At 48.3% G+C, this 14394-nt stretch overlaps 1 protein-coding gene across 1 annotated transcript; it reads left to right on the forward strand.

Moving 5' to 3' along the window:
• Positions 1 to 12604: 12604 nt before the first annotated feature.
• LOC136464143 (brassinosteroid-responsive RING protein 1-like) lies at positions 12605 to 13686 on the forward strand. The gene has a single exon (XM_066463104.1). The coding sequence runs from the start codon at positions 12730 to 12732 to the stop codon at positions 13375 to 13377; it is 648 nt and encodes a 215-aa protein (XP_066319201.1). The 5' UTR covers positions 12605 to 12729; the 3' UTR covers positions 13378 to 13686.
• Positions 13687 to 14394: the final 708 nt, after the last annotated feature.

The raw sequence follows: 14394 nt of genomic DNA on the forward strand, positions 1-14394 counted from the left end.
AGGCGGTCAAGAAGCACGGGGACCCTGTGGGCTATCGGTGCTCGAGCAGGTTCGGGACGAGCCGAGGCTTCCCTATCCTGCCGAGGCGGTGCCGCGGGCAGGTTCGAGACGCCCCCGTGCCGTCGGGAGGCGGAACTCTCGGCCTGCTGAACTGCGGCGGTCTCTAGGAGATCTCGGAGCTCGCCGCGGACCCGTCGCCCCTCCATGGTAGAAGGCTCGGGCATTGCGCGAACCAGCATTGCCGCAGCCGCGAAGTTCTGGCTAGCGCGATTGAAGACCGGGGGTTGCTCACTCCCTTCGTCGTTATGGATGCGGTGATGCACGTCGAGGGCCCTCCGTCGGGCTCCCCCGCCTTCGCCGCGACCTCGCTGTTCCTGTTCGAGAGAGTCTCGAAGCTGCTGCAGAAGGAGTTGGTCTTGCTCGACCTTGGCCTGGAGCTCACGGAGCTGTTCTAGGTCTGGGCGCTGAGGTCGCGCAAGAGTGACGTTCTCATTTCGTGCGGCCGGCAGGACGGCGCGTGGAGGTGTAGCGACGCCCGCGCCGGGGCGAAGCGCGGAACAGCTACCTGCCCCCTCGTCCTCTTCGCCCGCCCTCGGCATCCCGAGCCCGACGTGAAAACACTCGCGAGTGGGGTCGTAGGTGCCTTCGTCGTCGGAGTCGGAGTAGCCGAAGCAGTAGTCGCTTGCGGCCAAGAACTAGCGCAAAGCCCCAGGGTTGTGGAGTCCGGAGAAATCCACCCCGGGCCACGCCTCGTCCTTGTCCGAGGAGTCAGAGTGGGTGCTCAGGTCGAGAGCGAAGCGCTGGCGGCGTTCCGAGGGATGCTCGTGAGCGGCAGTGTAAGCGTAGGCGTAAGAGGCGGCGGCATTTCTCAACCCAAAGGGGTATGGGGATGGTGCCGTCGCCAGATTCTGCCCTGCCGGGGTCGGCTCTTCAGGGAGTGGTGGAGCGGAGCTTGACAACTGGGCATCGCCGCATGCCTCAGGCAACTTTCCTTTGTCCAAGCTCAGGCTAGACAGGTCCCCAGCCAGGGACCCTGTGCCAACAGCTGGTCGTAGGATATCGGCGGGGGGTGGCGTGTCGCCCCGGATTCGCGTAGCGTTGGGGTGGCCTTGTTCGCGCCGTGCTTGGCGAGTGCGGCGAGAGCGGCCGCCCGGACGCCGCCTGCGCCTGGGCTGCTGGGGCGTAACTTCATCGTCGGACAGTGAGGCTCGAGGAGCGAGGAGCACCATGTCGTACGCATGCCCTAGAGACATGAACTCTAGGCTCCCGAACCAAACCACGGTGCCGAGACGCAATGGTCGTATGGGGTCTGCCATCCGGAACCTATTGGGATGACGAAACCGACATGCAGCGTCCCCTACCTGGCGCGCCAACTATCGGTGTTTCGGACCAGGGGGTCCTCAACCAACCAGTGAATTTGTTCTGCATGCTCCCGATTCCGGATGGTGATGCAAAGAGACACAAGGTTTATACTGGTTCAGGCAATCGAGGCCCTACGTCCAGTCTGAGAGATCGATCTTGTATTCCTTGCACCGAGGTGCTCGTAGTAGGGGGTTACAAGCTAAAGGAGAGAGGGAGCTGGGTCCCAGGTCTCGGCAGGGTGTCGTGCGGGCCGCTTGAGACGTTGCTCTCAGGCGGCAGGAGTGTGCGTGTGTGTGTGGGTGTTACCAGGTGTTCTCCCCCCTAAAACAGCCCAAGTCCTCTCCTTTTATAGCCTAAGGGAGGACTAGGACGGTACATGAGCTAACTATACGACACCGTGTGAGCAGAGGCGGCGTGTCCGGGCCCTGTAGCCCGTTCCTGTGGTGGTGTGGCCGTCGGAGTGGTCCGTCCTTGGAGCACTGGGGCGGCGTGGCCGTCCCATCAGATCCTGTGCGTCGTGGGAGCCCCGGGACTGCCTCGGAGTGGGTGCGGCGGTGGACGTGCAAGCCACTGTGGACGGACTGCGCGCGAGGCCGAGACTTGGTCGGTGTCGAGGCTGCACCATGGTGGAGGGGTCTCGGCAGGCACGAACCCCAAGATAGCCGAGACCTTGGTGTACAGTGCCGAGGCCTCGAGTGGGCGGCTGATCGTGGGTACAGTGTTAGGACACAGTGGCCGGTAATTCCCGCCGTACCCTGTCCCAGCCGGTATGGCGCTGATCGTGGATACAGCGTTAGGACACAGTGGCCGGTAATCCCCGCCGTACCCTGTCCCAGCCGGTATGGTGCTGATCGTGGATACAGCGTTAGGACACAGTGGCCGGTAATCCCTGCCGTGTCCTGTCCCGGCCGGCATGGCGCTGATGCGACCTTGGGTCGCGTCGGCCATTCTGTGGCATTGAGCCATCGTCCGGCTGAGATTGCGGGAGTGGTTGAAGCATTAATGGGACATGACATGTTGTCTAGAGGGTCGGTCGAGGCGGGGGGTGACGGGCTGCGGGCGACCCGGCCTCGAGCGACACGGAGGCTGGGGCCTCGCGCGAGACGGAGATCGGGCTCCTTGCCGAGGCCTTGCGCGAGATGCCTCGCGCGATACGGAGAATGTACCCCTGCCGAGGCCTTCCCTGGAGAGCCTGGGGCGAGACGGAGACGGCGCCCCCTGCCGAGGCTCGGCGCCCCCTGCCGAGGCCTAACCTGGGGAGCCTCGCGCGAGGCGGAGTTTGTTCCACGATGCCGAGACCTCCTGCTCGAGGCTCGAGGCGAGGTGGAGGAGGGCCCAGTGGGCTCGGTCGTGGCAGGTGAGGGGCCCACGGCTTACCTTCTAGCTTTATTTTTTAGATGGGATTTCAGCGACCCGTTTGATGTTTGCTTGGGGTACCCCGTTCTAAGATACCCGACAGTATGCAAGAGACACAAAAATAGAGAGAATGTTTGTATTGATCTCATGAATGATCACACACACACACATATATATATACACACACACATGTGTCTAAAGGGTCTCTCGAAAGAACATATTCCTCTATCATCATTAGCAACTACTAATGATGTCATTAATCTTTGATCACTAGAAAATATTATTCTAACATATGGTGCCATGACGAACCTATAAGTGGTGTTATTTAAAATGTGAACAAAGATAATTGTTTGCAAGGATCTGATCAAATTGGTTTACCTAAACCGAATGCTATTTTTTAACCAACTCAGCTTAAACAAACCAACTCTTGTAATCCCTGACCACTAACGCATAACCACAAGATCTAGCCGTGAAGAATATAACCATGGTCGCCAGGTTTTCGAGATTCAACGCCATTCCAAAAGTACACATTCAACAAAAACAATTATTAATAAAACAATTAAAGTGGTAGTAGAAAATAATACATTATTTCGTTGTTATACTAAGCTCGCTATTTATGTTGTCTCGCTCATCATCCATAGCACTACCTGGAGTGGGGTAGAGGTGCTCGTCTTGTCCACTTGATATGCTACCAACCATACTCGAGTCATTTGAGTGGCTAACATGGTCTCCAACAACTTGAAAAAAATCAGCTTAACGATAGTACCGTGAGTACAACCATACTCACACGGTTTATCCAAACATACTATATACTTTGGTGGATGCAAAGAGAAACCATAGTCCTTTTATAATTTGCATAATTAAAAATGTCTCATAAATTAATAAATGATATGGCACTAAAGGACTTGAAATGCAAGAAGTTGGTATATAAATTAAACTACTCAAAGTAAGGGAGGTCATCATCCACAAACACAAAGAGCCAAATACACATGTCTACTCTGAGCGAGGCCAAACACCTAGAACATTATCATAACCGAGAGTGCAACATTTCAAAAATGATCAAATAACTCTAAAGAGGGGTATAACTTTACTCACATGAAGCACGAGACTGCGCTACCACGCCCGTGCCTGGATAAGGGGCGATTCATTCCCACAACCTTTCCAGCAAAGGGCTAAGTCGACAATGAATGGACGAGACATGGAGCAGTACTAATCAAATTGCATCGAATCCATATTACAACTTGTCACATCTTGATACTTGGCTTACCACCTCCATATAATGGCATATGATCTGTACTAAGGGTGTTCCAAACTCAATACAACAGACGCAACGGTCCTTAACTAGCTCAAGCGAGACACGTCACTCCAGTTCTCGACTCACCATGACCCTACCCTCGTGTTGATCCTTGGATCCTAAAACCATCATGCTTATCCCATTGATCTCATGTTGTTCCATGTTAGTATAGACAATTTAGTAATCAGGTTATCCCTTAGGCCAATTTCAGTGGAACTTAGGGAAGTGCTTCCCACTTCCCAGCATGGGATCCCATTATGTCCATCACATTAGAGATAATAAATCTAATGATAATGCTTTGATGAGGACGTACGTCTGGGCTTGTCCATCTGGGCGCCCCCGTTCCTGGGCCTGTGCATTGATTGGGTCCAACAGGCAACACGTCGTTCTTTCACTCCCAAACATTTTCCCCACTCGCGACTGCTACCACTTTCACCGCCTCGTTCGCCCGCAGCTGCCACGACCACTGCGCCATTCACCCGCAGCGGTCGCGATGCGCCGTCCGACGGCCTACTTTGCCTCTCCGCCACGCCCCGTCCCGCGCCACACCCGCTCCAATCTCGCGCCGTGCCGCGCCCCATCCCGCGCCGCGCAGGGCATCCACCACCGTGACCTATCCACCTCGCTCGTCGCTGCCATGGCGTCCAAAGCGCCACTGCCACCCCGACACCAGCAGGAGGAGGTCACCGGGCGTTGCTCTCGACGTCCTCTTAAACCCGAGTTTGCTGGCTATGGTAGTCCCCCACCAGGTAGGCCATGGCCGCCGGCGACGCCGTGTTTCTAGTGTTTCAGGTGTTTTAGACTTATGTTTCAAGTGTTTCATCTATATGTTGCAAAAGTAGAACAATGATGTTTCATATGTTGCAATGACAATATACGCATGTTTCAAGCCTATGTTCAAAGTGTTTCATACGTATGTTTCAAGTGTTTTTATCTGGATGTTACATATATTGCTATGGCTGCACATGCATGTTTCAAGTGTTTGTTTTCATGTGTTTCAAACTTATGTTGCTAAAGTGGATCGGGATGTTGCATATGTTGCTATGGCTATATACGCATGTTTCAATAGTATGTTTCAAATGTATCATCTATTTTAGTAGTATGTTGCAAATGTTTCATCTTTATGTTTCAAAAGTAGATCGGGCGTTGCACATGTTGCAATGCGCGCTGGTGGCTGGCGAACAGTGGCCTGCTGTAGCCGCCTGGTGCCGCTGCCTGGGCGCTGCCGTGGTTCACGGGCGGGCGCGGGATAGGCGCGGCAGGCCTGGTGCTGCTGCCGGAGCGCCACCGTGATTCACGTGTGGGCGTGGGCGCGGTTCCAGATGTTGGCACTCGATGCGGGCGGGCATTGGGTGCAGGCGCAGAGCTCCGTCCGGACAGACGCTGCCTCTGGAGCGGCATTTGGCGTGAGGGCGAAGGGAGTTGCGTGCATCGGGCACAGGTGTGGGAGCTGCGTCCGGACACACTGTTGGGGCCAGACGTCTGGGCGCTAGTGCCTCCCTAAGGCCCTGTTCGCTTCTCTTATAATCCGTACTTTTCAGCTTGTTTTTTTAGCTGGAACAATGTTTTTCTCTCACAACAAATCAGCTGGAACAGTGTTGCGGCTTGTTTTTCAGCGAAGCGAACGGGGTCAATCTAATCATGAGATATTTTGACTACTTTCCAAAATAAAAAAATAAGGGTTTGCTCCAATACTTCTTTTTTTTCAAAATTGCACAAATTTCAAAGCAATCTACCTAATTATTAAGCATTGTTGTAATTAATTCTCACCTGAGTCCGTTTGGGCCCAGCCCTCCCAACCCCTGCTCGTCTGCCACCCAGGCCTATACCCAGCCCGTTTCTTATCCTCCTCCAGATTGCTTTCGTTTGGAGCTTCTTTCCCTGCGCGACGCAAGGAACGTATAGGTGGTGGCTCTGCGAGCTGTCCACGGCGATGGAGCTTCACAAACAGTCGCTTCGGCCGTGATGAGTGATGACATAAGTGCCGTAATTACAAAGATATTTAGTTAATTAGGTGTGTTGCTTTAAGATGTGTGCACATTTTTAAAAGAGGACTTTTAGAGCAGTTCTCAAAATATATATAATATATTATTTTTCTTAATACCTTGTAGGAGACCATCAATCTGTTCACTTGTTGGTTTCAGCCAGGCCTTATCAGTCATGATACAGTGTTTTTCTCTCGCAATAAACCAGTGATAGATTCACAGTACCACTAAAAACATAGATCAGGGGATAAACTGCTATTAAATGGGGAATTGTTGATGTACCTCGCCCTAGGGCAGTTGCGGCCATGGTGCCGCAACGACGTAGCCTCTGTTGTCGTAGCAGCATAGGCGCGGTGATGGCACTGCAGAGGCGACGGTGAGGTCGGTGGCGGCTTCCCGTCGCTGGCAGCACCGTCTCTTGATCGATTAGCGTTTTTCTGTGGGTGGGTTACGGCGGCTCAGGTCTATAGTACTGTGTGATAGGGGCCCACCAACCATGGAGCGGTTGAGCGCCCCCGATCAAGGCGCTGATCCAAGAGCTCAATTGGCCGTTGGGCCAATCGGTGGAGATCAAATTAACATTCTCCCCTTGATCTCACCTTATTTCTTAAACTTAACTTACTTAGTTTATCTTGTTCCCATTCCATCACAGATCAGTGCATAGAGTGTGCCTCATCGTCACGGTCTGTTGCCATTAGATTAAATAGCTACAACGCACCTCTCTATTTTGAAACAGATACTCAACTAGGCCATTAGTATCCAGAAATCATAGCCTTTTCTATAAACCCATGTCGACTATGTGTTCTCTGAACGCACTGGGTGGTTAGCCTTTGGTAAGCGAATCCGCAAGTACTTACTCGGTACTTATGTGCTCAATGCTTTCAAAATGATTCTGGATTTTCTCCTTTACAATATATACCTTAGTGTTAATGTGTTTGGCAGCACACTTAACTTGTTGTCTTATGAGTTAACTTACTTTAAATGGTTATTGTTGTTGTCTACCATTGTTAAATCCAGGTATAAATTCCCTTTACTTTCTTTTGCCTGTTCCTTAAGTCTCATGACAAGCTATACTATGGTATGCATCACTGATGAGACCACAACTGTTTTTTGGAGCTTTTCCACAATAATACTCCAACTACGAGTGTTAGCAACTGCTGTGGATTTCACTACATATCTCGCCAAGACTTAACTTTTGTACCCACAACTATTTGAGAGTACTTGCCCTTTCTTACTCAGCATGAGGCCTATGATACTATGCAAAATTGCAAGACATTTTCAACTCCATTCCAGTTATCTATATCTAGACTAGACTTTTGCCAAAATATTCCGGATACATAAACTATGTCAGGGTAAGTTCTTACTTGTACTTGTACACTCATCAAGCTTCCAACAGTTGAAGCATATGGAACCATGTTTATTTTGATCGATCTCATATCGGTTCCTGGAACACTTGAAGTTCCCATAACTATTACTCTTGACTATAGGAGCAGGCGTAGGTTTACTCGCATGCATACTTTATTTCTTTAGAATCTTTTCTAAGTATGCATTTGCGATAGTCCTAATACCACATTTTCTTCTATCTCGATGAATTTCGATTCCTAAAACCAATGAGGCTTCTCCAAGATCATTCACATTGAAACTTGAGGACAAAACTTTTTCTTCTTCAATGACAGATTAACATCACTACTAGTGAGTAGAATGTCATCTATTCACTGAATATGGAAAATGAATTTTCTATTCTTGAACTTCGTATAAACGCTATTGTCCTTCTCATTTTCTTTAAACCCAAACTTTCTTATCATTGTTTCACCAGCTTCAAATACTACTGTCTAGAGACTTACTTTTAACCCATAAATTGATTTCTATAGGCGGCATCCCATATGTTCTTTTCTTCCATGATAAAACCTTTTGGGTTGTGCCATGTAATCGTTTTCATATAAATCCCCATTGAGGAATGTCGTCTTTACATCCATCTGATGTAACTCTAAATCATAATGTGCCATTAACACTCTTATGATTCTAAAAGAATCCTTACATAAGACTAGAGAAAAAACTCTCATTGTAATCTATTCATTCTCTCTGCTTGAAGCATATTGTCACAAGTCATGCTTTATATCTTTCTACATTTCTTTTAGAGTCACATTTTGTCTTGTAGACCCATTAACAACCTACTGTTTTGGCTCTATTAGGAATTACTTCTAAGTCCCAAACTTCATTGGTACTCATCGAATTCATTTCAACTTTCATAGCTTCGTGCCATTTAAACGAGTAAACGCTTCTCATGGCTTCTTCAAATAAGGTGGGATCATCCTTCGTTTGAATTTCTTTACTAACATAGACTTCATAATCATTAGAAAACTGGTTTACTAATTCTTTGAGACCTTTTAGGGCCTCAGCTACTGGTACTTTTATATGGGGCTGTTGTTGCTCTTCATTGCCAAGAGGCAATTGATTCTACAGGCTCCTGTATCTCAAGATCCTTGTTTACATTATTCATCTTCTTCGAAGAGCTAACAACAGGTGTTGTATTGGTCATACAATATCAATAGGTATTGAGAAACTTGTTGCTCCTGAGTCACTAGAGTGGGCACACAGTCCCTCTTCCTAGACACCACTCTTAGTTACTATAATGGCATAAACATACAACATGGTATTCAAGATGTTTAATTTTATCTATCAAAGAATTATAGTATTGTTTATTAAAAAATAGTGTTTATAATTAAACTACTGATGTTGATGCCATAACATTTCGGTAAATTCTTAGGGTCATTGGTCTTTTGATTTGTTAAGGGAGCATTTTTTTCACGGTAGATAAGCTACCATGATATAAGATTTTATTGCTAATTTTTGAATGTATACTTGGTACATCTGAGCGACATATATGTTTACTTTCAATTTAACAATGGTAGACTTGGTGATTTATAGACCAATTAAATCATTCATGGTTTATTTGATTATTTTTTCATAATAGCTTATATTGGTAATTTAGATGCAGGTCTGAGGGATATTTTAGTTTATATCCAGTTTTGTAACAATAGATGCGGGTACTTTAGTTCCAAACTAATAAAGGGGTTGTTTTATATTATCTTTCATAATAGCATATGTATGTAATTTAAAAAGAATTTTAGTTGTTAATTTGAATTATCTTTTTATAACGATAGTGGTTGGTGGTTTAAATGTGGATTTAAGGGATTATTTATATTTTCTCATAATGGCAGAAGAGGGATTTTTTAGAAATAAGAAATTCAATGGCTATAAATCTCTATGATGATTAGAGTTGACCAAATTAATAACTAGATGTCTTTATTATTATGAGAACTTTTAGGATATATCTTTATTATATTTTCTCACATCTAGAGATAATTAATTTGGAGGCTCCGCTGAGGAACTTGAGTTAGTAATATTAAGATATCATTGAACCCCTATGGGTCATTGGTATGTATTTAGTTGAAACACAAGATTAAGTTATGTACATCTCTTATTGCACCATGTTTTGTGATATCATGATTTTAATTTTTGATCCTCAATCCACGTGTTAAGTTGAAATTCTAATGCTTAATGTTGTTATTGAAAACATTTCTTTTGATTATTAAAAATATATTTAAGTTTAAACAATATACTCTTAGTTACTATAATGGCATAAACAATTGTTTCAACATGCACCATGTTACCCAAGATGTTGAATTTGTTATATCAAAGAATTATGTGGGCAGTACTATTATTTTATAAAAACATAGAGCGATTAAGATTAAACTATCAATATTAATATGTTAGTATATTTGAGTCAAAATTTATAAATTCATATATACATAATTTATGATGGAGTATTAATATAATTTAAAGTGAATGTTAGTGTCATTGGTACATAATTGTTAAGGGAATATTTTCCAAATCGATAAACTATCAAATAAATGCATAGCCTAATGTATGTATTTTACTTGGTCTACATGGTTGCACATATATCATTTATGTTTATTTTTCTTAACAGTGGTAGAAGTATCTAATTTTAGAAACATATATAGCATACTTTTATGGTTATTAAATTATTTTTTGTATATTAACTTATATCAGTATTTAGACCTAGATTTGACGAACATTTTAGTTTACTTTTAATATGGAAGATGTGAGTAATCTAGATGCAAGCTAAAGGGGTTATTTTATATCATCTTTCAAGATCGCAGATATTGGTAACTAAAAAGCAAAACTAGGAAGTTATTTTAAATCATCTTTCACAATGACAAATGTGGTAATTTAGACACAAACTTAAGATGTTATTTACATTATTTCTCGTAATGGTAGTTGTGGGTAATTTACATGCAACTTTAGGGAGTCATTTCAAATTATATTTTATAATGGGAGAAGGTGAGTAATTTAGATACAAAACTAGGGATGACTTTATGTATTTTTCATAATGGCACATGTGGGTAAAATTCCATGAAATAAAATAAATAAAATGACTATTATTGGTCCTGATGAATAGAGTCTACCGAAGTGAAGATTAGGTGTTTCTGATTATTGTGATGTTTTCTAGATTTTTTTTCTCTCTAGCATGTCGATCGTCTTATGAGAATTATCACGGATACTCTTTTAGTCTCTAACTAGCAATAGTACCATGAGGTGGAAGGAGAGCTTCCTAGTATGGAACAAGTCAAGAAAATGCACCGCATCTCTCGGTCTATACGAAAGGAGTTAGGTTTTTTTGTGAAGAATTTGAACAATACTCACTATCGTTTTCGTTATGCATATCAAACAAGATGGTCCAATTTGTTGAGTGCAAGAAGCTATACATACTACCCGTACTTACCGAACGGAGCTTTTGTTTAGCTTTCTGGATGAAGCAATGCATTTGTTGTATATTAATATTTATAAATTCTCATGAACCGTGCTATGAGGATAAACACTTTTCTCCAAAAATCACCAGCCATGTAATAGTATGCATCGAAGGAGTAGTAGTTTATTTAAGTTGGGGCAGCAAGCAGATCACCCAGAGAGAAAAAAAAATAGCAACGATTGGTTAGCCGGTCCAAGCGCTGGGCTGCAAGCAGATCTCCGAGAGATGCCATCTCTGTCTCCTGCCGGCACTTTAATGTACGTCTCCAGACTCTCGCCACTCTCTAAGAAAGTGGTTTGGTGCTAATTAGGGGCCTAGTGCACGCTAATCAACGTATCGCTCTTTTGTCGAATCGCTTTGGTGGTTAGCGTGCAAGCTGCTAGCGTATAGGAAACGTACTCGTCGTTTGTGTCCTCAGCTAGTCCAAGAAATTAGATGCCGCCTATGACCATTACAAGCTTACATCTGCTGTGGTGTGCATGAACGAGAAGAACTCGAGTCAAAACCAAATACACCACTTTTTCCCTCGTTGAACCGTCTTTACGTGGAATCATAGGGCCAGAGTTTGCCTCTTGGTCAAATAATTGAAAGGCGGCATCTCCTCGTCAATTGACGGACGGCAAGTAGCTAGCAGGGGCGGACCTACAGGGTATTCCTGGTATGCCGCGGCATACCCTGCAGTCCAGCCGCTACTACGTATATGTATACATATAAAAAAGGAACATACATGATACATGTTCAATCGATGCCTTACAGCCGCTACTACGTATATGTATTCATTCCTGTTGGCTGTTGTGCGAGTTGAGTCGCGGACTCAACGTCCGCCCGAGAAGCGTCTGCCAAGGCTGAGCGCTTGAGCCGCCGACGGGCAACTGACTGGATGGCGAGGAGGCAGCCTGACACACTGAGCGGCTGAGGCTGAAGCACGTGACGCGTGAGTGTGGCCGTGGTGTGAGGGCTGGCCGGCCGAGGCGCCACATGCGAGGCTGTCAGACAGGTTTGTTGCAGGGTTGAAGATCGGCTGAAAGTGTCTCCCGGGTTACTGTAGCACTTTCAGCCGGTTTCAGCCGTGTTTCTCTCTCACACAACCAGCAGCTACAGTGTTTTTGTTTCTTTTTTTCAGACAAGCGAACGGGCCTTTAATCTTCTTATTGTTCTATAAGTAACTTGTGCACTTAATTATTTATCAGCAATTTGTTTGTGTATCAGGGAGACTAGCGAGATCACTAGATTAGGGATCGGTTCGTCCAATATTAGTACAATAGTATTAGATATTTATATCTTGCGAGGATATTTTCTGTAATAGTTTTAGTAAAAACAAAGTTAATAAATAAGATGAGTGATAGTCTTTTGGATGATTATCTAGTCTCATTATATTTTTTTAAAAGTAGATGGAGATAAGATAGTCGAGACATTTGGGCCATATAGAAACTGCTACTAAAAAACTTAGACATTCTAGCTTAATTGTTGAATTTAAGACTTATTTTCACGTTATTTAGTGCCTTTATACCGAATTCCGTTGTAAATTTTCATAATTGTTTATCAAATGGTTTTACCAGATTGTATAAGAAAAATTTTCTGTGGCATACCCTGTGATAAAATGCTAGGTCCGCCACTGGTAGCTAGCCAGCCGGCCCAAGTTGTAGCAGATGAGGCTTGGCCGCTTGGGAAGCTCCAGCTGCGAGCGAGAGCCGAGAGAGGTGACAAAACGGGACCAGCCTCCCCCCGCTCGAGTCTCGACCTCTTATATATATATATACGACCTGCTCCCGGCTCAGTCCGTCAGTCCTCCTCCCTCTCGGCCTCTTCCACGCACGCACGAGCGCGCGCTTGCCACGGCTGACCACCACGCCCGCCCGCCCGCCACTGAGCTCCGCCGCTCCAAGATTGACGCCACGATGGGCTTCCCCGTGGGGCACTCGGAGATGCTGCTCCCGCGCGTGCTGCTGCAGGTGCTCCTCCTCCTCGGCCACCTCCACCGCTTCCTCCTCTGGGCCTTCCACGCCGTGGGGCTCGGCGACCTCATCGACCTCGGCTGCAACTACCCCGCGCCCGCAACGGCGGCAGCGCAGGAGCACCAGCACCAGCCCCAGGGGCGCGACGCGGCCGCGCCGCTGCAGCACCGGCGGCCGGACTTCCGGCCCGTCCCGGCGGTGCTCGTCGAGGAGGCGCTCCCCGTGGTGCGGTTCGACGAGCTGGCCGGGACGGCGTGCGGGGACGGCGACTGCGCGGTGTGCCTCAGCGGCATCGGCGGCGGCGACGAGGTGCGGCGGCTCAGCAACTGCCGCCACGCCTTCCACCGCGCCTGCCTCGACCGCTGGATGGCGCACGACCAGCGCACCTGCCCGCTCTGCCGCGCGCCGCTCATCCCCGGCGCCGCCGCGGATCCCTGGGCCGCCGCGGCCGTCGCGCCGTGGCCCGACGCGGGCGATTACGACATGTCGTACCCGTCTTCCCTGCCGTCCACGCCGCTGCTGGCGTTGCCCACCCCGACGCTGCTGCGGCCTCACGAGCTGCCGCTCACCGACCTGGGCGGCTTCCAGTGAGCTGCGTGTGCGTGGCTGGCAGTTGGGCAGGCCACGTGAATCCGATCCGTGGCAAGGCAAACCGCGTCCTGTCCTCATGTGCGGCCCACCCCGCCCGGTCGGTCAGACGGTGACCGCCGCCAAACCTGCTCGACCGTCAGCACTCAAGTCTGCAGCAGTTGCCTCGTCTTGTGTCGTGTCTCCGTTGGTGAAGGAGGCTTTTATTAAAAAAATTTGTAATTATATATAAGTTATTAAAAAATTAACCATAAATGAGTGTCATCGTTCTGAACTCCTTTGCTCTCCGAGCCATTCCATCGGTGTTATGTTCATTTTCACCGTTTGGGAGTCCTGACAAGTGGGTCTGGTCAGTCAAAACGTCCATAATACCCCTCTCATCCCTGTCATTTCTCTCTCAAACACTCTCTCTCAAACTCTCGGCCTCACGGCAGTGTCCAGCATGGCGCCCTCACGGCGGACCGCGCGGCGGCGCTACTGGTGGGCTGCGCGTCCGTGCGCCGCGCCTCGGAGCTCCACTCCGCGGCGGTCCGCGCCGGCGTGGACCAAGACACCTCTGTGGCCTTCCGTCTCCAGCGCGCGTACGCCGCGTCCGGCCGCCTGGACCTCGCCGTGGCGCTGCTCCGCCGCACGCCCGACCCGACCGCCGTCTTCTACACCTCCTCCATCCACGCGCACTCCTCCCGGGCCTCCACCACGCGGCACTGGCGCTCCTCTCCGAGATGTTGTCACCCCACAGCCTCCTCCCCACCGCGCACACCCTCTCGGCCTCCCTCCCGGCTTGCAGCGGCCTCACGGTCGGGCGCGCGCTGCATGGGTACGCCGTGAAGTTGGCGCTCTCCGGCGAACCGTACGTGGCCACCGCCGACGAAGCCTCAGGCGCGCTCTTCGCGGTCAAGTCCGCGCCCGCGGGGACGGCGGCGGCGCGAGGGGGCATCCTGTCCGCGCTCCGGTCCCCGCACGTCGTCCCCTGCCTGGGCGTCCGCGCTGCGCCCGACGGGGGCTGCCAGCTGCTCCTCG

The sequence above is a fragment of the Miscanthus floridulus genome, chromosome 7 (assembly GCF_019320115.1).
Source record: "Miscanthus floridulus cultivar M001 chromosome 7, ASM1932011v1, whole genome shotgun sequence".
Taxonomy (NCBI): Eukaryota; Viridiplantae; Streptophyta; class Magnoliopsida; order Poales; family Poaceae; genus Miscanthus; species Miscanthus floridulus.

Coding starts and splice junctions, on each gene's coding strand:
- LOC136464143 (XM_066463104.1), top strand. CDS start 12,730: ATGGGCTTCCCCGTGGGGCACTCGGAGATGCTGCTCCCGCGCGTGCTG.